The sequence below is a fragment of the Eutrigla gurnardus genome (genome assembly GCF_963514095.1).
Source record: "Eutrigla gurnardus genome assembly, chromosome: 19".
NCBI lineage: Eukaryota > Metazoa > Chordata > Actinopteri > Perciformes > Triglidae > Eutrigla > Eutrigla gurnardus.
Window position 1 is genome coordinate 21477204 of NC_139930.1, and position 21142 is coordinate 21498345.

General features: G+C 44.7%; 1 protein-coding gene across 1 annotated transcript in view; it reads left to right on the forward strand.

Annotated features, from left to right (window-relative positions):
• The first annotated feature begins 5063 nt into the window (after positions 1-5063).
• arhgap24 (Rho GTPase activating protein 24) overlaps positions 5064-21142 on the forward strand; it is a 47477-nt gene continuing 31398 nt past the window's right edge. The window contains exons 1-2 of the mRNA XM_084034994.1: positions 5064-5767; positions 12842-13049. Of these exons, the coding sequence (XP_083891120.1) occupies positions 12858-13049 (192 nt within the window). The 5' untranslated portion in view covers positions 5064-5767; positions 12842-12857. The remainder of the gene's footprint in view (positions 5768-12841; positions 13050-21142) is intronic.

Here is a 21142-nt window from a genome sequence, read left to right on the forward strand (position 1 = left end):
AACAATTAGTTATTTAATGTTAGAAATAAAAGTTTTGCAGGGATTTTATGCTTTAAAACTTTTAAAAGTTGCAGCTGCAGCATCAAACTTTAAATCAATAAAGGGTCATTTCTTCTCATCTTGATGTCTGATTACAAGGATCGTGACTTAAAACAACAGCATTATTGTATATGATGAGATCACACACACACACACACACACACAGCCAGGCAGCAGACAGGTATGGGAGGTCCGTGTGTACGAGGGCCGGAGTGTTCCCGAGTGCTCGGGGCCTCGAACGTTCCTCTGGTTCCCCTGAGAACGGACGGGTCGAGGCCTCGCATCCAAACAAAGGACCCTGGAAAATAACAGGAAAGCGTTGGTGAGAAATACCCTTTATCTGACTCCCCGACCGCGTCACTGCCGCCCTGCAGAAACAAAGGTGCGTGGACGGAGTAGTAAATAACACTGATTTACTGCAAATAGATGTTCTGGTATTTACAGTCTGGCCTCGCCTCCGCAGGTTGTTTATCGGAGCTGCAGGACGGCGTAAACACGGGGAGATTGATGGCGGATTTCTAAACGCAGGCCTATTAAAATGTGAAAACGAAGCACTCAAACTCACAGGCATGGCGTGCCACTTAATGCAACACAGGACGCAATCTGATTAAAGAGCTGTTTGATAAACAGTGGGCAGGAATGTGGTGCAGGTGAGTCTGACCTCAGTGACCTCTGGAGGAATGATCTTCTTTCTCGTGGACAGAGTTACAATAAAGAATCCTCTCGGCTGTGACTTTGTCCTTTTTTCCTTCTTCACATCATGAATAGCATAAATACTTTACTTTCAGAGGAATTCAACGATCTATTTGAGGCTGTGACTAGTGTACTATATATATATGTATAAGACAAAATTATGATTTATTACTCTTTTGGGATCAAATCTGTTGCATTGGGATGTTTTTACAGTGTAATAAAAACGTATCACAAGTGCTTATCGCTCAATTTCTTATGTTTTTGAATGAGAAATTAAAGCACATTTAGACAAATATGACAGTAAATTTGACACTTAAATTGGCTGAAATATCAATTTAGATCAAATTAGGTTAAAGTCAGAGCAGGATATCCAAATACAATTTATACAAACAAGTTGGTCACGTCAGAAACTGGGTGTTGATGATGCAGCTCGTAATGCAATGAGGAAATGACATCACATCACATGATCTCATCCATGTTTGTTCTGTATTTGAATATTGAGTATTCAATGTTTTACATACAGTTTACTTTGTAATACCTTCTCTAATGTACTACAAATATCACAGAAGGTTTTATTTTAGGACTTGCAAACATCTAATAATAAGACAAACGTCCTCTCAGAGCGGTGAAATTAGTCGTGTAGAGTTTTAGTCAGAACAGGTTTTGAAATGTGTGCGCTCATCGTTTAATGCAGGTCTGTTTAGCTGTAACACATGGACCTCTGGTGGCTCCTTCATGTATTGAATCACATGGTTGTTTTTGCATTTATTTGCCTTGAAGCTCTGACAAACGCTGCAATAAGACATTTTACTGACTTCATTCATTTTCTGTCTATTTATAACGAGTCTGATAAGATTTTTACAGCCCGGACCTGATAGTTATATATATAGTTTATAGTGTCATACATCATATTGAGAATGATTTCCTCCAATTAAGCATGAAAGCTATGAGTATTGATGAGGCTAGAACTTTAAGGATAAAGACTATCAGCTATAAATCAGCTTGTTTCAATTCTGAAATCAGACGTTTCAGAAGTCACCACTAGAGGGCGATATTGCTTCAAAGAAAAAGAAGATGTGGAAAGGTAAACTTCAACTACTGTCTGAAGTAAAGATAATAATATTAATCAATCTCTGTATGTAAATGAGGTTAATGCAGCAGTAAAGAAAGGACTGTATATAAGAGGAGGGAAATGATCACCTGCATACAGCCGTTTATGAATCATGTGCCGTCTCCGTTTCCGTTCAATGCTCACTGTCTCCGTTGAGGTCAGGACATCTACTGGAGGGGATGACCTTGACCTTGACCTCGATAATCCTACTTCTTACCTGGAACTTATAGCTGGCTTTAACATCCTTTTTAAGCATTTGATGCTTCTAAAGAAATGACATCCAGAGAAATATTGGGAGACGTGCAGCAGCGGTTCCCAGCCAGACTCACTTAATGGTTAATGGTTGGCAGTTAAACTCCAGGTTTTTATTCTGCTGCTGCCTGCTGATGATCTCGTGACTAAAAAAAGCTTTTGGTTATTAATGCTGCAATAAGCGATTTGGCCACTCTGGGGCATCAGAAACCCTCCGTCAACACAGCGTTGATCTATTATCACCTTATCTAAGCAGACGGGTGTTTACTCCATCCAGCCGCCGAGGCCAAACATCCACAGCGGGAGTTGGGTTTGCGTCCACCTGATGATTGTGAGTGTGTGAGAGTTGTGACTCTTATTTTTCTGCTGTTTTTGCAAAGCTTTTTCATTAAAAATAAACTCCCCTGCTGTGTCTGATGAAGGACACCATATGAGTTTCCCCTAAAACCCAAACAATGAGGAGAAAGAGAAGCCATAAGGCTCCGTAGGGGTTCTGCAGAGTCAGGTGATGAATATCAGTAGTCTCTGTTAATGGTGCATTCACAGTACGGCTCTAGAAGGGAATATTCAGCTGGAGCTTAAAGCAGTAAAGCTGTAGGATTATTAAATCCCTAATGGAGGTGAATGAGCCCCGGTGTCACCCACTGGGAGAGGCTCCTCGCCTGTCTGCCTCAGGCCTCCAAAGATTGTCATTTTCCTCCCAGAAGTCGTCGACTCTTCCAAACCTCTGACTGCTAAGGCCATGAGAACGGCGTTTCATTCCCCAAAGGCTTCCTCTGAGATGCGTCCGTCCCTATCTGGTGAGTTATCTCCTATCGGATAAGGGTCACCGGAGCGTCCCGTGGGAGGGGAGATGCAGCTCCACTTTTGTTTACAGACGTCACAAGGTCGCAGAGTTTCACGCTCGGCATTCCAGCAGATGTACGGAGGACAGATGGCCTCGGAGACGGCTTTTTTGTTTCTGCCTTCGTTTTAATCTTCCTTTCATCTAATGAGTCTTTTCGTGACACGTAGAAAAGTCATCTTCCGAGTGGAGATTAGATTTTATGGGGAGGAATGGATTTTTTTTACTATGTTCTCACTGCTGACTGTTGAATTTAAATATCTCTGCACAGCTGCAATATAAAAAAAAAAAGAATTAAAAGATTTACCCTTTTAATGATAAGCTATTCAGCTCTGTAACGACTTCTTTTATACGGGGCAACGAAGTAACAAAGAGGACTCCGAAGCAAAAGAGAGTTCCACCCAGAACCCTGGATGATTACTGCTCAAAGTCAGGAGGAAGAACGGATCACTTTTTGGCAACAAATGAACAGAGTTTGTTACATTTAGGCTGAAAGTCTTACAAAGGTGGCCTCAGAAGACATGGACATTGTCCCGAGTTAGTGCCAGGATTGATCACTAGAACCCTGGGGGGGTCACGACCCTTCAAAAGGGTCCCAAGATCAATGTAACAGGTCTTGGGACGTGGTGAGGTGTGGCGAGTTAACGCGGTTTGTTCTTTGAGGGGTCACAACAGGTCGGGATGGTTCTGTAAGAAAGAAATGGTGCCGTGAATCGTCATCCGGAGAACCAGTCGGGAAACAAAAGTGAAGAAAGGTTATCCGGCGCCAGATGATCTCCCCTGAAGTGTGAAACCTCAAAGCTCCGGACAGATTCATGCTCTGCCTCTTTGATCAGCTCGTTTGACGGATGGGAAGAGGGAGGGTCGGAGTGTGATGTTGACCTCAGTCCTGCCTGCAGATCAAACGGATCAATAGATAATGTGTTCTGCCTGACAAGACCACCTCAATAAACCCCCCCCCCCATCGCCAACGCTCACACACGGCACTCTATGTTTGTAATAATAAACTATTTCTCATCCCCGGAGGGGGGCGGTTTGATTTTAAGGAAGTAATTATCGTTGAAACATCAGCACCAGCCCACGTCCAGTGGAATTTCCCTCCCTAATAACGAGCTTACAGATCCAGGAGCAGCCGACGTGGCCGAAAACAGCAAGGTGGAGCTTCTGCATCTATGAGTATACATGCATGTTTCAGTATATTCTAATATTAATACACTTTATTAGCTTTGTGTTTGTCTTTTATAAAACATTATATAACATAAACCCCCCGTTCTTTATCATCAGCACTTCTAATATAATCACATATAATTGAATTGTAATTTTTAGGGGCTGGAACCTGTAAGAGAGTTTGTTTTTATTTCATTTTGCCTGCCTTGTCGTAAATCAATACTACTGTCTGGTGATTAAGCAGGTTGTGAGGAGCCTCAGGAATGCACTGTAGATGTCAGAATTACCCATTTTTGTAAACGCCTCACATCCATAGCTATCGTGTAAAGGCGTTTGCTATTATTTCCATTTATCATAAACACTCCACTTTGTTATTTTTGTACATTTCGCACACAAAATAAATGAAATATCTTCACAAGGAGCCACTGTGGGACATTTCCAGGCCACTCCCGTGGTAAACAAGATGCACTCTCCGCTGCTGTGTATACAGCTGGGCTTGCACCAAAGTGAGGCTGAAGTCACTGAATAAATGTTTGTGGAGCTGCAGCACACAGTCGTTTGTATACGACATCTTGGAGGAACTTAATCCTGAAACTGGGGCAGCTTTTTTTCCGTGTTTGCATGCTGAATTACTTTGCAGATGATGTATTGTAAAAAACCTGCAGGATTTATATGCCACACTATAAAAACCGTGACAAAAAAAAAAAAAGAAAGAAAAAAGTTTTGGGTGTTAACATCTCGAGGAGGATGCAACACTGTGGGAGTTTTCAAAACTGCCAGTTGCTTGTGTGTGAAACCCAAATACAAGAGAAAGTCAGAGCTCTCATCTCGAGACTTCCTTAAACACACACTCGCATGCACACTTCCCCCTCCCTCTCCCCTCCTCCTCCTCCTCCTCCTCCTCCTCCTCCTCCTCCTCCTCCTCTCTGTTACCAACACACACAGTGATCTCAGAGTGTGAGCGTCTCACCAGCCAGGATGACCGGAGGAGTCGGGGCTGCAAAGGGCTGCAGTGTTAGGGGACAGAGTGTGTGTGTTTGGTGTGTGTGAGTACATGTGGGTGTGTGTGTGTGTGTCCGGGCGGACTCCCGCTGTAATGCTGCCCCATGTGAGAGTGTGAGTCTGACCGCGGCAGCCATCCTCTTCTCAGCATGCAGACGGTGTGAGCAGTCAGGGGGAAAAGTTTAGAGCAGCTCGTTCTGAGGACTCGGCGAACTCGAGTCCGGGGAGGCAGCAGCAGGATCTACAGCAGGATCCACAGCAGGATCCAGCAGGAGACAGCAGCAGGATCCAGCAGCAGGAGACAGCAGCAGGATCCAGCAGGATCCAGCAGGAGACAGCAGCAGGAGACAGCAGCAGGATCCAGCAGGAGACAGCAGCAGGATACAGCAGCAGGATCCAGCAGCAGGATCCACAGCAGGATCCAGCAGGAGGATCCAGCAGGAGGAGACAGCAGCAGGATCCACAGCAGGATCCAGCAGGAGGATCCAGCAGGAGGAGACAGCAGCAGGATCCAGCAGGAGACAGCAGCAGGATCCAGCAGCCGAGCTGGAGGGCAACTTCAGCCAGCCTCTTCCCTGGATCTAAATGTTGATTGATTGCCTGTCACTGGATTGGACGCGTCCGAGCTGAGGGGTTCCACAAGGCTGATTATCTGAGAGGTAAGTCTGCTCTTTGGGTTTCAGAGCGACGTCTGCACTCGCTTCATGTTGTCGTGAGCGTGAAGATGCTGCAGGCAAACACAGTCCGACTCCCAAACTCACCAGGGCTGACCGACACTTTAAGTTCTGTCCTTTAGATTTTGGGGGGCAGGTTTGAGTAAAGCTCAACTAAACATGATGTTTCATTTACAGCATGTGCCTTCAATTTAGTGAAGATCGCTGTGCTTTTGGTGACTGATCTTTTTTGGAATAAGCTTTGTTTTTTCCAACCAAATGCACATGTTTTGAATGGATTTGATCTTGAATAGTTAATGTGATTTATTCCCAGTGTCGTGACAAAACTCATCCAGCTGTGACGTTACTGTCATACAGAGATATGCAACTTCTAGTTATATATTCAGGGTCGTCCATAAAGTCGGAATCAATTGCGAATGTCTCGTCTTTTATAGCGCCAAACAAATGTCATGCATGAATTCATTCCACCTGGTCAAAAGTGATGACTGATGCATTTCCTCCCACCTGGGTTGGTGTGTGACGGAGAAAAGGAAGATGTGAAAGCAAACAAGGCACGAGGTGGAAGTAGCCGGAGATATGATGACCCCCGTGTGCCAGGAATGTCTGCAGTGCACAAGCTGTGCTGCTGGAAAGCCCAGGGATCAGGTTCCCCGTGTCAGCTGCTGCTGCTGCTGCTGCTGCTGCTGCTGCTGCTCGCCACTGTTCCCAGGTCTGTGACGTCTGTTCATTGAGACGGACAGAAAGGGATGGAGACATCTGAAACTGTTGAGATGAAATAACACATTTGGATGTTTGCTCTCTGGCTCTTAGACGTTAACATCAGTGAGGCGACTCTATGGAGGATAAATGCGGAGTCTGCTTTCCACACACTAATAATATCAGCATATCTAGGGGGGGGGGGGGGGGGATGATCCCTGTGTGATCTTCAGTATCGTCCTCTCACTTTGCCCCCCACCCTCCACCCTGTTTTCACATTGCCCCATCCCAAAGCGGCCACATCAACAGCTCCGTTGGTGTCAAACACATGTAGGAATGAGTCACTTCGGCCTGGTTTCTCCACGGGGGGGATGCCGCTCCGTTTCCCAGACAAACTGTGACACATGGCGAAATGGAGAGGGAGGGGTCACAAGCGACGGGGTCTGCATATGGCTGTGTTGTGTAGACCAAACAGGCACTGACTCATCGCGTTGATTCATACAGGAAAGCGGTTTGACGTTGCAGCAGCGGGGAAGAAAGAAACCCTCTGTGTTTCATTATACGGCCGTTCATCCAGCCTTTCTCTTTGGGACTCGGCGGGGTTTGTGTGGCTCTACCTTCATCGTGGATGAAGGAGAGCGTCTCAGATCCCGACCTCACTCCGACCCCCTTCAGCTCTGTAAATCACGGTCGACCTTTGAGTTGCGTGCTCCGAAGCCCTTCCTTCTTTTCACATCCTATCCCAAACGTTAAACGCACCAGCAGCCCAGCAGGACACGTGCCCTCCTCTCACCTCGCTGGCTCCCCGGCTGTAGTCCAACGGGCTCAGACTGCTCTCGAGGTAGCGGCGCTGTGGCAGCGGAGGGTTATATTTGTCTTCAACACATGTGGGTCACGGAGGCCCCACTGTTCGGACTCTAAAGGGGGTGTCGGAGGGGTATTTAAAGGCTTGACGGCATTGACTGGCAACTAGGAGTTTGTGTTTCCTGCGTTGCATGTTTTAGATACAAGATGTAGATCTTTGTCTAACAGAGAAACACAGATGGAGTCGATCACATGATTCGATCCTGCTGTCCACCAATCACATTATACCGTCAAGGTGGCAGGAGTGACAGACAGACAGACAGACAGACAGACACATTGTGATATTTCTGCTTTATGCACCGTTGACCTTTGCATCATCCACAGAAAGTTGGCACGGTCTTTACTGGCAACCAATGGGACCAATGTGGAGTACAGCAGCTGCTGAAAATGCAAAAAAAAAAACAGAGACTTGAAGACAGACAGATGGTAACGGGGCCGTCTGCCACATGTTAAAGGACACCAGTAAATGTCCGCCGTTCATCGGTGAATCATTATTATTATTTGAGTCATCGCGATCAACTGATAACCTCTAATACGAATGCATGATTCACATTATTCGTTTTCATCAGCAACATGTTTGGAGTTACTAAGTCCCTTTCCCTGAGCAGCTGATCCAATCATAACTCAGCAACCATCAATGGGGCCCTTTATAGTCTTTGCAAAATGAAAACGGAAAATGAAATACATCATATAACACAAGCCTCTCGTGTTTTAGCACAATATCGGTGTGTAGCCGTTAAGCTTCAAGGTTGAATTAGCACGTCTGCAACCAACCTTCGCTTAATTAGCAGCTAAAGTTAATCATTTTAAGCCGAGGAATCGGCTCTCCGTAAGCACACATTCTTCTTCCAGATCCGCTAGAGATGTGGGTATGGGACGTCCGTAGAATGCATTTAGCACGTTGGTGTTTACACGCCTGCCTGCGACGCTTTATAGCGACCACAGGACGGGAACGGATCTCCGTTTTCGCTGAGTCGTCTCTCTCAACAGATCGCTCCGTTGCGGCCGTCGTGACCGGCCACTTCCTGTGGTCCCAGAACGTTTCCGGGCCTCCGTCCGTCCCCGACACCAAAAAAATGTTTGGCAGTTTGAGGAACAGTCTGTAAAGTTTAAATTACAGGAATTGAACGTTCTTCTTTTTGCAGCCCCGAAAAAAATCTACCATTTAGGTAACTCAGCTGTATTCTTACCCCCCTGTTAAAAATCTTCCCGAGGCCAACTTTAATTTCCCGAAGGATGAGCCAGACTAAATATCCTTTCTTCCAGAGCAACTCAAATCAAGCAGAGATGTGTCAAACGGCAGTTCAAACTTTCTGTGTGCCGTCAGTACTTTCCCATATGGGGAACAAAGAAAACCAGCAGCCTCCCGATGCTGGGAGACCAGTCCTGCATGGACAAGAAGATCCTTTCTTATTTAATACCTCTAAATGTCCTCATCCCCCCAATTTACCCATGATGCAACCAACACATGAGGAATATTCTCCACTGAATTATCCTTAAGTGTTAATCGTGGTATTGCACTCGAAAAAAACAAACTTATTTTTCTTTAAAATCATGCATAGGTTCAGTTTACAAATCCTGGGAAACAATATAAAAAAGGATTTATTGTACACTTCAGCAGCTTCTTGGCTGCTCCGAGAAAAGCTTTCATCACTAACAGGCACATCCAGTAGCTGTATTTTTATGATCGCACTGACAGATGCGTTTTTTTTTTTAAAGCAACAACAACAAGGAGGCGTCCGTGATCCGGTCGGACACAGACGGAGCGTTTTAACGGTGGTTTTGAAAGATTTGTTCCCCTCACAGACAAATGCAATCTTGTCCTGGTGGAATTTATTCATTTTGACTCCACGACCACATCCACAAACACATATATATCCCATCCCGCCGAGGAAATTACAGTGCATGCCTACCACAAAACCTGCTTCGTGACTGCACTTGTGTTGTCCTTTCTGGTGTCTGTGGTGTGCGTAGAAGTGTGTATGTGTGTGTTTTTTATAGTGAAGGTCGGGGTGTCTCTTCCCACAGACTTCTTCTCAGACGCGGCGTGAGAAAGTTCTGGGAGATTCTTGAAGCCGAGAGGCGTGATCACGTTGTGACTAGACGAGAGCAGACGAGCGTTAGAGGAGTGTTAATTACTGCAGACGTGATGTCATCGCTGAGCTTAAAGAAAGGAACTGGAACATGTATGGACTTCTTTTTTCTTTAGGCTTCTATTTTCAAATAAGTCATATGTCTTTGTTGCCTCGTTGTTATGAAACATGATCTGTCAGTATCTGCACAGACAGGTGCTTTACGCCACACTGAATGCACCTCTGGGTGTTTTCCGATGTGCTGGCTGGACAAAACAGTCAGGTGGTGATGTGTTCTTGCAGTTCTGCAGTGGCATCATAAATGACACCCACATCTGGCATCATCGGGAGAAAGTTAGTCTGCAGAAAGAATATAGCTGCATATAAAATCCAGGTTTGATAAAAAGGTCAACTGCTTTGCCTTTAAGCCCTCGTTTGGTTGTTGCACACAAATCAGGTATATTAAACTAAATCTATTTGCTTTATATGCTGGTTGAGCGGGGAGGGTTATTAAATGTCTGTATTGACCCAACCTCCTCTATTTGCATTAAATGGTTCCATTCCCCAAACCAGATGCAAGCAGGATTTTCAGAGAAGAAAAGACACACGAGAGAGAAAAAGAAAGTCTCTTCTTCCACAAAGGAAGGTGGGTGTAAACCATGAGTGGTGGGAATGAACCTGTTTACTTAGTCCATAGTGAAATATGTTTGCTCCTAAAATATGACCTAATGCCTTCGCATTCAATTCGGAGTGTTTACACTTTGCTCCTCTGACGTTTAATCAGTGCAGGCAAACATTAATTAGCTTGTGCTGAGTGTCAGTCGGAGTGAAACTTCGGTCCTGAGGTTATTACAAATGGTGTTATATTATAGGGCATATTTATATAACAGTTTTCATGAATGTTGAGGGGATTCCTCATCACATAATATTATAATTTAGTTACAATTTAGCTTCTAAATGACGGCCTTTAGCACACTACTTATATAATAAATATTGAATTCCATGCAGAATGTTATATTTATATACAGTTATAATTGCACAAGGACAACAAGAGAGTCGTCAACCTGCAAAGGCATGAATGTGTTCTGGTGCAAAAAGTACAATCCATATGACTCGAATGCATATGCAAAGTGCTCTGCAAACTAGTGAGATTTCCTTTCAAGCTCCTTCATTTCATCAGCAGACTTCAGGCTGAAATAAGTTTTAATCTGTATGTTGTAACGTCTCGGTGGCGCCAGAGGAAACGCCATCTGTAGGAAATTTAATGGCAAACCAATTCTTGCCGAGTCGTTCCAAGTGGAGGAACAAAAGTTCATCTTCCTATTGTCCATAAAATAGGATTCATTACTTGACTGCTGTTGTTAACACATCATTTCCCCCGAGATCACCTCAGATATTTCTGCTTGAACCCACAAACCGGCTTTTAGCGGGAACATAAAAATTCAAACTCTCTAAAAGGTCACAATTCATCACACCGTTGCTAGGAATAAAAAACCCGCTAACTTTTCTCCTCGTATCTTTCCGTGTATCTGTTGATTTATAGATTCGGTAATGATTGTGTGGCCCATTTATTTCCACCGACTTGGACCGGCAGCGTGACGTCCATTTTTAAATAGTGTTTCTTCTCCCAGGTAGCTCCAAGTTATTCACCATTTCATCTCGCCAGCAGCACAGGCCGGGTCCCACCTGTGCTGCTAACGAGGCCCTGTGCACCAGCCATGAAATTGTAAAAGGGGTCGTGGCAGCAGACTGGCAGCACAGCAGGTGACTCTATCAACAGATGGGTGTGTGTGTGTGTGTGTGTGTGTGTGTGTGTGTGTGTGTGTTGAAGCCATGACAATTAAGTGTGTAGCAGGTACACAGAGATGGTTATTCCCTCCAACACTAGTTATATAAGTGTTCCCACAAAATGAAGAATGTTTCCGTAGCTCAGATGATAGCTTTCACCGCTGTTGAATTTGAGAGAACTTCCCATTCCCGTCACACACACACACACACACACACACACACACACACACACACACACACAGATCCAGCATGAAAGCGGAGCATAGAAGACGTAGAGATGGTACAAAACATAATAAGTAGGTTATGGTCTCCGTAATGCAAAACCAATGAAAAGCGACTATTTTTATCGTGTTTGTGCGTGCAGGACACGTTTACTTGGACTTGGACTGTGTGTGTGTGTGTGTGTGCGTGTGTGTGCGTGTGTGTGTGTGTGTGTGTGTGTGTGTTTGTGTGTGTACGGAGCTGGAGAAGGTTTTCTTGAAATCACAACGACAGCCCTGCTGCACTTGCCCTGCTGCTGCCTGGAACACTGCTGGGCTGCATCTGGTCCTCATCTGGTCCTCATCTGGACCTGTGGGCCGGTTGGACCCGCACCAAGGCGAGCTCAGCCAGAGCTCACCGACAACATGGCAACGCTTTCAGCCGATAGCAGCAGCCTGTTAGCGGCGGTAGCATGTATCGCTGAATAATGCTGAGCTTTAACTCACGCATGTTTATGACTGTCATGATCGGAGGTTTTAGAGCCGATTTGTCTGTATTGTATGAAGTCACTTTAGGGCTAGTTGTTAAAAGGACCACTCTTTTCTTAACAGGGTCACGGTCAACCTCCCATATAAGTTACTGACTGGCATGGTTAGCCTGCAGTAGGCTTACTGCAGGCTAACCATGCCTTAACAAGTGTCTCTGAAGCTGCACTGAAGCTACATGCTAATGCCAGCATGCTAACATGCTCATTATGGCAAGGCCAACCAGCTGATGCTAAGCAAGTGTAATGTGGTATGTGGTTCACTAGCTTAGCTTGGAGTGTTAGCATGTTTGCTAATTAGCATTAAAGAGGAGTAACTGCTGATATGCAATGTGTTGCAGTCTGACGTGGAATTATGAATAACAGTCACAACCAGATATCAAAGGCATCTACAATATGAAGTTTAAGTATGAAGCTGAAAATGAGCGTAAGAACTCCCTTTTAACAATTCCTTTTGGTTGCTTTAGCATAACTATACATTTATCTATACGATACAGACTCAAAATCAGATTTCATCACTTGAAAAATGAAAGATTCTGTCGTATGAAAACTTCAAAACAGGTTAAAAGAGACTGTGAGACAAGAGAAAGACTTGAGGTGGGCGACACTCGATCAAAGAGATTGGAGGTTTGGCCCGTGGTCTTGTTATCGGGTTGTGAATCCCTCCTCCCACACGTTCCCCTCCTGCACTCGACGCTCATGTTCCATAACGCTGCAGGATCCCAACATCCCTTTGAAACGTTCATCCCAAAAAAAAATTGACCTGGAAAATCCTGCAGAATATTGTGAATTAAAAACAATTTCTGTTGGAAATGCTTGTGTTGTTTCTTATTCTTCACATTTTGCCTGCTTGGAACTTGAATGCAAACAGATTTTTATTTTATTTTTTTACAGATTAGAGTTGCTGCCAATGGACGAGCAGTGCGTGTCCCAGAGAGGCCAGGCCGGCACAGAGGCCCAGAAGCCGGGCCGGCCGAGCGTCGTCAGGTGTGGGTGGCTCCGGAAGCAAGGAGGTTTTGTGAAAACGTGGCACAGCCGCTGGTTTGTTCTGCGAGGGGACCAGCTCCACTACTACAAAGACGAGGAGGAGACCAAAGTCCTGGTAAGGCTTGCAAACTCACAACAAAATAATAATAATAGTCCTTTAATCATGCAGGAACGTACATCATGGAACATTCACACAAATTATTCATATTAATCCATTGTGCATAATCAAATACCAGAACTAAGTAAATGGAAATTATACAAAAACAAGTTTGGGCTGTGATGCAACTACGTGCTGTTGTACAGCTGAATCAACAAATCAACTTAATCTCCTTTGAGCTGATCAAGCTGGAGCATCAATGCAGCACTCCACTCTCGTTATGCTAGAAAGTCCAGTTTAATAGATGGAGAACATGCTAGAAGAGACGTCGAGGGACGGGAGTCCGTCCTCCTCTTGGCTGCATGTCCACGTTTCCTTCACAGAGACGTTGATCCCCTGGAGCAGCAACCCACTGTGGATAAACACTGAAGGTGATTCCAGTAAAGGTCAATCAACCAATCAATTATTTTAGGTCCCTTTCTTATGAAACATTAGGGAACAAGCAAACTATATATATATTATAATATAAAACATATAACAGCGGTCTCCTGGGTGAAAGTTGTTGGACTTTCTTGCGTGTTATCATCATAATTATACCACGAAGCTCAAAACACAAAGAAAAAGTACAGCTGTTTTGACTTTTGTGAGCTTGTTGTCACTGAGGAGGAAGAAGAGGAGACAGTGAGGGATGCAGACAATAAGGCCGTCGCCAGCGTTACTGTAGCCAGGCAACCTCTCTCACTGAGCATGTGTGGGCCGAACAAAGAGGCAGACGGACGTTCTCATCACAAAGAAAAACCTCAGACATGTGGAGGAAGAGACGGGATGAAAGATGAATTTCACAAGGCACTGCGTGTTTTTAATAAATATAAAAACAAACTGTCTTGGAAGCAGTGAATCACTGACGTTGGCTCTGTTCACAGATCAGTGTGCTGGGATTGCGTGTCAGGGAGGATATTAAAGGAGTAGTTCAACATTGTTTTGGTGGGGAAGGCTTATTCACTTTCTTACCAAGCGTCACATTAGGTTGATACAACGTTAATTCAGTTAAATATGAAGCGACAGCCATGAGATGATCACTAGCTTAGGCTACGAGATCGGCCTGCATGTAGTTATTTCGCACCAGATGATCTGTTCTTTGTCTGCACACAAAAATACACAAAGGACCACAACCATTCCTTATATCTATTCACCCAAACAATATCCTCTTTTTCCAAGAGGGAACTTGAGCACAATTGAAATCTTCATTCTGCTCCTCTACCCACACATCTGTTTCTGGCTGATTTCCCAGCATGCTCAGCTCAGCTCAGCCAAACCCAAGCCAGACCAACAGCAGAAGTCTGTGAAGGTTAAAGCTGCAGACCTGCAGGTTTGGGCCACCGGCCAGGTCCAAAGGGAGAGGAGACACTCCTCACTGCTATTTCTGGGGAGCTCTGGTTCCTTAAAACGGCAACACTGTGAATAAATGAATATATCCTGAGGGATGATGCAAAAAGTTTTTCATAATAATTTCCAGACGCTGTCAGGAAACAATTTGTTTGCCTTTTAAATATTCGTGCCATCTTCCCTATACGCCTCTTTGATGTTTTGTACTCTGAAACGAAAGCAACGTGCATTTCATACCTAGAACTGTTACTTTTGCCGAGGATGGGAAATTTCTTTAAAAGTAGGTCAGGCGCAGAGCAGAGCGTTCAAAGCCCTTAAATCTTTTTGACCTCCGAAGCGGCGCGGCGTGGATACGGCACAAACACAACGCCCTCAAACTCTTCTGACGTCCTGAAAGACGGAGTAAATGTGAGGGTTGCTCCTGGCCTCCGATTGCTCAACATCAGGGCAGCGAGTCAGAGCTCCTGAGTCGAGTCTCGCCGCCTTGAACCACACAAATGTGGGAGCGTGGAGACATTTATAGAGCGGCTATTAATTAATCCTCTCACGTGCGGCGAAGTCTCCATTTGTTACCTGTCACGTTAGCCTAATTGCTGCTTCCTCAGCGGGAGGGGCAACATCTGCCCTTCTCTGTTGCCGATGGAAACCCAGAAGCCACATTTTCTTTAACCCCCCCCACACACACACACACACACACACACACACTTATTACTCAGTTAAAAAGCAGTAATATTTTATACTTTACTTATTACTTCCAGTGTTACGAATGTAAGTCAAATGAAACCAGATCTTCTTTTCAAACGCTGCGGCTCAGAAGACTTCTGGCGTTCTGTGCATAGCGGCGTCAGACAGAGTCGTATTATTATTTTCCATATGTCGTGTCCACCTACGGTCGGGCCAAGCCTCTCCGAGCGACGCGTGGAATCTGAAGAATCGGGAGTCAGACGGAGGTGAAAGGTCACGGAGAAGCATTCGCAGGGTACGGCACGTGTGGGCTTAGCGTCAACATGCCGTCTGCCTGCCCTTACTCGCCCATGGAGATGTATGCAACGCACAAGAATGCATGCACTCACACACACACACACACACACACACACACACACACACACACACACACACACACACACACACACACTCAGATTTCATCTGGCCGTAAACAAAGACGGCTTTCATCCGGAAGGAAACGGCACGATTATTGTAATTTAAACCACTTAGCACTGAATCTGTATTCGAGGGAAAGTCAGTGGCGTTATGAATGAATGAGAGAATCCTGAACGAATACATTGAGCCCATTTTATTCTATTATCATGTGGGGGAGAAATGAAAAATGTAATTAGGTTGTTAGGATTCTCGCCACAACAAAAGTCTTACAAGTCGGCGGATTAATATTCACAGCCGCGCCTGAACTCGGACAAAATGATCTGAAGAAAAGTACTTTAATGGGAAACGGCATTAAATCAGTGATGCAGCGGTGCAATAATACACTGGAAATCCTTTGTTTTGCCTGAAAGAGCTGCAGAGCGTTTGACCTTGGCATTTAACTGTTGCACATAAAATGCCGTTGCGGTTCTGTAATTATTCATATTGTACGACTGTGGCCTCTCGCTGCTGTTCAACTTTAACTCCGTCCCATTTGTTGGAGCTGCTGCAGCTTCATATGTGTGACTTTGCCTGGATGCTTGACTGCATGTGGACTTGCGTGGCGTGACGGTCTCGGGGGGCGAGTCACATCACACCCGGGCGTGATCGGACTCGACGGTCGCAGGAATGCGGGCGATAACGGGGAGGGTAAGAAAACACCCCTCGTTGTGTACGTCACCGAACGACATCACCTTCTGTTTCACAGAAAACATGTGTGTCCGAAACACAAACTTCACGTGCAAGCGTCACAGTAAAGGCACATGGGCGGGGTCAAAGGTGGCCAAAGGTCGGGGTCAGTAAGCAGCATGAGTGACGCACTAAAAGCCCAATGTTATTATAACATTATAGACCAGGGTCTTCAACGTTTGTCAGGCCGAGGACCCCCAGGCTGATAGAGACCCCCTATTACATCCTATAATTGTGTTGCTTATTAAACCGGCCAATAATAATGTGTAGTGCAGCCTATTAGTGCCTTGTATAAAGGTCATTTATAATTATAGAATATATTGTAATTCTAAATTCTATGTTGTCATTTCACATTAACACAACAATTACCATTCTTATTTTCTTATTAGACGTTGCATTCATGGTAATGTGTATTTTTGGAGATATTTAACATTTTGGAAGAGGAAAAGTCATTTCGGGGACCCTCTGCTGTAACACAGCGGACCCCCTAGGGGTCCCGGACCCCCTGTTGAAGACACACAATAACATTAAGGAGCTTCTGTAGCAGAAAGAGCACAGTGAAATGAATCATAAGGCAGTTCTGGCTGTCAGTATTCCTAATAGTGCTGTTTGGAGGCTGACTGTCTAATGAGCTCCGTATTGATGGATGGGAACTCTCACTGGACCTGCAACAAGTTCCTGCAAGTTCAGTTTTCAGAGAGCGTTCTCCGTCCCCCGATACCTTCAGGTAGTGCTTTAACGTCTCAGGTATGCACAGGTGGCGTGGAGGAGCACATTTCTACAGCGATGCGTATGAAGCTGGTGGAATCGCATCAGGATTCTTCGCACAAGCTAACGGAGACTTTTTAAAGGAACGAGCTGCTTATTATTTAGTGTGGCAGCCGAGTCGCTGACCTGTCAGCAACGCAAGTGACCTGTCAGGCAAAATATGGACTCAGCAGCATCAGCTGATGCCCTATAATCCATTCCACTGTGTCCTCTCAGACGCCCTGAGCGGAGAGCAGCATCGGGTTGCTGCAGGGCAATAGGCTGCCTGTCACACTGATGCAAATGTGGATCTGGATCATAAAGCCTCAGCGTTTTAACGACATCGCTTATGCAAAGAGATCACATGCAATGACCGACTATGTTGTTCTCTCCTGATACAAAGTGCCGTACAAAATGACAGCGGCTGCTCTCTGGGATTTTGTTGCGTCCGTGTTTTGCTTTGTCGACGACAACGTGACTTTTTTTTTTATTAAAAGCTACAACATTTTGCAAAAATGGTGTAATAACTAACGGTTTTGTACACAGATATTCACCTTGACCAACACTCCGGTTTATGACAAGGTACCTGGAAAAATGCACGTTGAATCATTTGATTTAGATCTCCTCCCTTAAACTAAATTTATCAGATTTGCATTTCTAATCCCCTTTTATTCTATTTTTCCACCAGAATTCTTTTTACTGGGAAGGACTTTGTGTCAAATGCTGTTGTTTGTTAAGTGTGCTATAAATATAAAAGTGACTTGACATGACTTGATAAATACTGTGTGTGTCAAGGCTTTATTCTACTCGGTAGCCCGTTATCTTCAAATCCTGGGGATGTTTGTCATCGTAGACTCCAGGCAGTCTGCTTTTCAGATGTCACACACAAACAGTACGGGACTCAACCACCACGCTGCAGTGGGGGGGGGGGGGGGCAGCTAATGGACAGGAATGTGGTTTCACCCGTGTTCTGCACTCGCTGCAGCTGTGCTCTAGTTTTAAAAAGGTGGGACTGATACTGTCACTGAAGGTCCAGCTGAACAAACTTAAAAAAAACTCATTTGAATCTGCCTCCCGCCTCCTGCAGCTGTGCTCCAGTTTTAAAGGTGAACAAACGGCTGGCAGTTCAGCTGAATAAGCTAGAAACTCATTTCACAGGAAACATGCAAACCTCAGTATTTGTACATTATATGTTATGCTTTAGATAAACGTATGCAGACGCACAAACCTCCATATTACTGAATAATCATCGACTATCGCAGTATTTCTGATTTAAAACACATTTCAGGTCACAGATTAAACCATGACGTACATCAATGGTGGCTTGAATCATGTCGACATGTGTCTTTTTCTCGTGAGGTTTTACATTTTTACAGAAGACTGTGGATCTCTATCATTCTATTTATATATTTATTATAAGAAGTCACAGTATTTGCTTTGGAGAGAAAACCTTCCCTATCTTATCTTTGAATACATTTCAGGATCTGAGAAAACTCAGATTAGGGCAGAGGCTTTTCTGTGAAACTCTTTTTGCATGCAGATAACACACTGACACTGCTTGCATGTAAATCACTGCTTGTTTTCTTTTTCAGGGATCTTGTTGTTTGATTGATTTGCTGTGCGAGTCAGAGAAGATCCAGTGGTCCCAGATTTGATTAAACATCACACAGTCGTGTTTTTTTGACAGAGATTATGTGATCTTAATCTTCATTTATATAAAAGAAACACCAGGAAAAAGACTAAATAGTAGTTCATCACCTTAAATAAACGTCCCTGCCACTTCCTTTTACTCTCACATACTCTGCTCGATGGTTACATCCTCGTTTTCTTATACCATTTATCGCCTCGCTCGCCGTTAATCCAGCAAGACGATAAAAATGTATGGAGAACTCCTCTTTTTTTTTTGCCATCCCATTGCGTTCTAATGGCATTTTAATATTTCTGGTGAATATTACGTGGGTTCGCTGAGTGTTTTACTGCGGCTCTTTTGTACAAGGTTCAGCCAGTCAGAGCTGAGGAGCAGAGCTACCTGTTTTATAACTGTGAAATATAACGATGACGCTTATCGGATTGATGGACTCAGTGAAGCAATCAGAGCGGAAAAACCCATAGTAACTCTTGAAAAGACGGGTCTTATAGAGCAAAAGTTTTGTATAGCGAGAGAGAATAGACACACAGACAGACAGTTATATATATAGTATAGTATATTAGTTATATGTAACGTCTCCGGGTGTCCCACTGAGTTTGACTTCCTGTGTCTGAGAGGTCACTGACGCCGGGGAACAGCATGAAAGGGCTGCAGATCAAGCAGCCAAGGTTTAATGAGCACTTAAATGACCTGTTACACCAATAACTTCTGCTTAGTTGACTTCAGTGTGACCATTTATCTGTTTCCCAATCAATTTCTGGCCCACAACACATCGCTCTGCATTTCATTATCGAGACATGCATCCTGTATCATTAACAGTTATTCGTCAACCCGGCTCATTATTTAGCGAACCAAGGTAACGTCTCGACCTAAACGTCTCGCTTGATTCATTTCTTCACTAGGCCTATATGTTAGAGTCCCCAGTGATGATCAATATTTTATGCATTAGCAATGGATCACACAACTAAATGTATGGTGCATGTCTGGTCTCCCTGCTCACTGTAAAAAAAAAAAAAGCTGGTAAAGGTAAAAGACTTTTCCTTCAGGAGTTGGTGGAGACCAAAAACGGAGCTAAAAGGAGAGCGAGGTCAGAAACGACGCTCCAAATGAACGATGATGTCTGTAAACTTGAGTTTTACAGACGTCACAACTGAAGGTGAAGAATGTAGATTAGATCAACTCTTGAAGCAACTTGCCAGTTGACCAAACCAGCTGCTAAAATCCCATGAGCCCATCTTCTTAGGGCACAATTTTAATGCTATTATTTATGCATTAAAAGAAGCCTTTCGCCTCACCGGTCCCCACTGTCTCTTCCAAAGTCAATCTGACCTACAGGGTAATTAATGAAGCAACGGGGAACAACGAGGCCCGACTATCACAATCACCCTATAACTGTCAATACACTCCAAACAAACGGGTAAGAACGTCTGGTTTACGACTGAAAACAGGCGTCATGTTTGGATTTAATTGCCGCGGTGTGCTGGAGTCACACTCAGCATTCTGGTATTTGCTTGCAGTCTGAGAAAGCACTCCGAATTTGATTTCATTTGGACACGACCTGAGGAAACATCCTGGCCGAGCTGCTGCTTAACAAAACCCTGAACCTCCTGCTGTCGGGTTCTACGTCCCATTTTGGCTGTTGGAGCCTTCTGGTTTCAGATAAGTGGGCGCGCGTCATTGCGTGGTCTCCAAACAATGACCTCATCCTCGCTAATGACGATATAAAAATGCAGAGTTTTGGGTTGGGCCGGGCTACCGTACTCGCTGCTTGGTAAATCTTCCTCCAGTCTGTGGTCGGGTTTGTCTGCAGCAAACGACGGACCACCAGGGAGGATGTCGGTACGCGAGGGGAGGAACATCACAGTGTTGTGGCTTTACAGTACGGAGGGATTACCCAGGTCCTTTTCTTCTTTCAGTACACACATCTCTGACGTCTCTCTCACCCACACACACACACACACACACACACACACACACACACACACACACACACACACACACACACACACACACACGATCCATTCAAGTCATCTCCTGTTTCCCTGGAATTCAATACGTGACAAAAAGATCTGTGTTCCCTGATAAAAACCTCCTTAGAGGAGCTATTAATCCCAAGATACTGAAGCTGAGCTGGTTGTCGTGCCGACAGTCACATCAAAGGAACGTTGCTCCGGTTCGCAACATGTCTGTCCCGTCTTTATAACCCCCTTCAAAGGGCTCCATCCCGGGGGCTTCAGGTAGGGTTTCTACTTCCTGGTTGTCACAGTTACGGCTCATTAAAGAGCTCTCTCTCTCTCTCCTCTGTCACCGATGCACATCTTGTCTGCGTTAACACTGAGTCAGATATAGGGGGCACTATAATGACTATCAGATGCTGCATCGCGGCGCTGATGGCCGAGTTGTTCATCAGGTGAAAAGTCACCGTTTGGTTGCATCAAGGGTCGACCTGCAGCTGTTTCTGATTCTTTTATACATTTATATGATTTACATAGTCAAGTCAGTG